Raw genomic sequence first — 2,650 nt, 5'->3', positions numbered from 1 at the left:
CCGAGCCCGATCCCGACTAAATTTTTTTACAGGCTGGGCTTGGGCTCGTCAGGCTTTATTAAAAACCCGACAGGCCCTGTCTAACCCGACCCATGCCTAGGTCTGCATAAAACTATCCAATAATAAAACCAAGTTAATTTGGTTGGAGGTTTATACACAAAATTAAAAGATTGTTGAAATTATTTTTACAAACTTAAGAATAGGAAAACAGTACAAGACGAAGTTAAGGGTGAAAGCTAAGATCCTCTTTATCTTCCAGCAATATCTGAAAACGGAGGTATTTGGGCAACAGAGATATCCAATTGTGCAAGAGATGGAGGCAACGGTGGCCACATAAAAGCAGGCCGTTGATTAGGTAGAATCGGCGGCGGTGCTTCCCCTTTTAATACCTGCAACACCATTTTCATGGAAGGTCTATCATTTGGATTAGGATGACAACATCCCAATCCCAGAACTAGAAAACATTCCATATCTAAATCATCATATTCTCCACACAATCTTTTATCTGCTACATCCAAAATGCTTCCCTTCCTATGAAAATCCCATACCCAATTTACTATGCTATAACTATACTCATCCACTTTGTTAGGTTTTCTTCCACACCCAACTTCCAGAATAAGCACTCCGAAAGCATAAACATCCGTCTCCACTGTAAATCTTCCTGTCAGAATGCTCTCTGGTGCCATGTAACCAGGCGTTCCTGCTATCTCTTTCGTCGAATGGTGCGTTTGATCGCTTTCTTTCATTGTTCGTGCAAGTCCGAAATCCCCAAGCTTCGGGATAAATTCTGAATCTAACATTATGTTGCTTGATTTGATGTCGCGGTGAAGCACTGTGTCTTCGCACCCGTTGTGGAGGTAATCCAGGGCCTGTGCTGCCCCGATTACTACGTTACGCCTTGTTTTCCATCCCATTGTTGATTCCTCGTTACTTTCTGAATTGATAAATATGAACCTGTCTAAGCTTGCATTGGGCATGTATTCGTAGACTAGTAGAAATTCGTGACTTTCGTAGCACCAGCCGATTAGTTTGACAAGATTCCTGTGGCGGAGGTTGCCGATTGTGGTGACTTCTGCAATGAATTCAGTCTTTCCTTGTGTTGATTTCTCTGAGAATTTCTTGACTGCTATCTCTTTGTTTCCTTTCATGACTCCTTTGTATACGGTACCAAAACCGCCTTTTCCAAGCATGTTTTTGGGGCTGAAATAGTTGGTTGCCTTGTTTAGTTCCTTCAATTTGAATTTCTTTGGAGCAGTTGATGAACCTCGGATTGCTTCTTCAATGCTCGGATAAGCATCCTCCAATAATTCCATGTCTCTTCTCCGTTTCAAACATATAAAACACGCGACCAGAACGAGCAAGCTCACTCCTAGCACAGGAACAACAATCCATACCCAAATCTGCTTACCACCATCATCATAATCAACATCCATACCACTAAATTCCCAAGATCTTACACAATTTAATTGAGTTTCGTTGCCAGTTGAGGCCGAAAATCCAACAAAAACCTCCTGTGGAAGATAGACAGAGAGATCAATGTCCTCGGACAAAACCGGATCGTCCATATCTTTAACAAAAACATTCACCCTTTTTCTTTCACCGTCGTACTGAACACGAATAGTATTGTTTTGGCCCGCATTGAGATTAACTCCGCGATCAGCTAACGAAAACTGAGCAAGTGAATACACACTATTTACATCCAATCCAACATGGTCATCATCAAGATCTTGAGGAAAACTTTTCCTAGTGTCGAATTCGATTGCTACGGTCCGGGATTGGGAGGAACCATTTAAATTAGGATCAACAATACCAAGCCATTGACCATGGCTATTAGGTGGAACATTAGGATCAGCTGTTAAGATAAAGGCCAAGCCCTCACCACCTGGGTTTGACATGTTTTGAATGTTGAGCACAAATGTAGTATTAAAAGATGCAACTTTTTGGGCTTTTCCCCAAAGTTTGAATGGCTTGTTGTACAAAGTTCTTCCTGATAAATCATTGATTGGAAGTCCCATAACATCTAAGGTGACTTGGATAGCATCAAATGCTATGGTTGAAGCTGCAGAGCTTAAAAGGATTTGACCTCTATTTGATTCATTGAAGCTTGAGAAGTTGAAGTAGAAGCAATCTCCTTGTGGGAAACTAATGCTTAGAAAACCTGTCAGGATCAGTAATTTTTGGATTGCTGAAGAAATGGACATATTCCCTCTGAAATTATTAGGATATGAAAAATAATGACAAGGTGTAAGAGATTTTTATTGGCACAAATTTCAAATAAAATAAGATCAAATTGATGAAAATGGAAGGGAGTAGTTTCTTGGCATGTTGCCCAGTTGAACTTTTCTTATTGACAATATCTATCAACAAGAAATATTATTACATTAACGATTACTATATCAACTTAATTAGACCGAATCAATCAAGTGGGAAAATAATCAATTTTATAGTAATCTGAAACTTTATAAACAACTTATTGGAAGAAATTCCTTAATAGTGTATGTTTTTTTTATGATAAACTTTTCAACAACTATACATGTTATCTAGAAGTGAAAAAGGAGAAGACATTTCTTGGTGGGTGCAGTTTTGTTCACATTTTCAACATTATTCATCTAATTATTATTGTCAATCCGCGCTTAATTCGTTGACCATC

The 2,650-nt window shown here is 39.1% G+C and overlaps 1 protein-coding gene across 1 annotated transcript; it reads right to left on the bottom strand.

Moving 5' to 3' along the window:
- LOC136209302 (probable L-type lectin-domain containing receptor kinase S.5) lies at positions 1–2,380 on the bottom strand. The gene has a single exon (XM_066000734.1). It carries the CDS (start codon positions 2,199–2,201, stop codon positions 249–251), a length of 1,953 nt encoding a protein of 650 aa, XP_065856806.1. The 5' UTR covers positions 2,202–2,380; the 3' UTR covers positions 1–248.
- Between the last annotated feature and the right edge of the window lie 270 nt (positions 2,381–2,650).

This window comes from Euphorbia lathyris, chromosome 10 (assembly GCF_963576675.1).
Source record: "Euphorbia lathyris chromosome 10, ddEupLath1.1, whole genome shotgun sequence".
Taxonomy (NCBI): Eukaryota; Viridiplantae; Streptophyta; class Magnoliopsida; order Malpighiales; family Euphorbiaceae; genus Euphorbia; species Euphorbia lathyris.
Note: the sequence above shows the minus strand (reverse complement) of the source record. Positions and strands in the feature narration are given on the sequence as shown.

Excerpts from the sequence above, each read along its gene's own strand:
- LOC136209302 (XM_066000734.1), bottom strand. The coding sequence starts at position 2,201 with ATGTCCATTTCTTCAGCAATCCAAAAATTACTGATCCTGACAGGTTTT.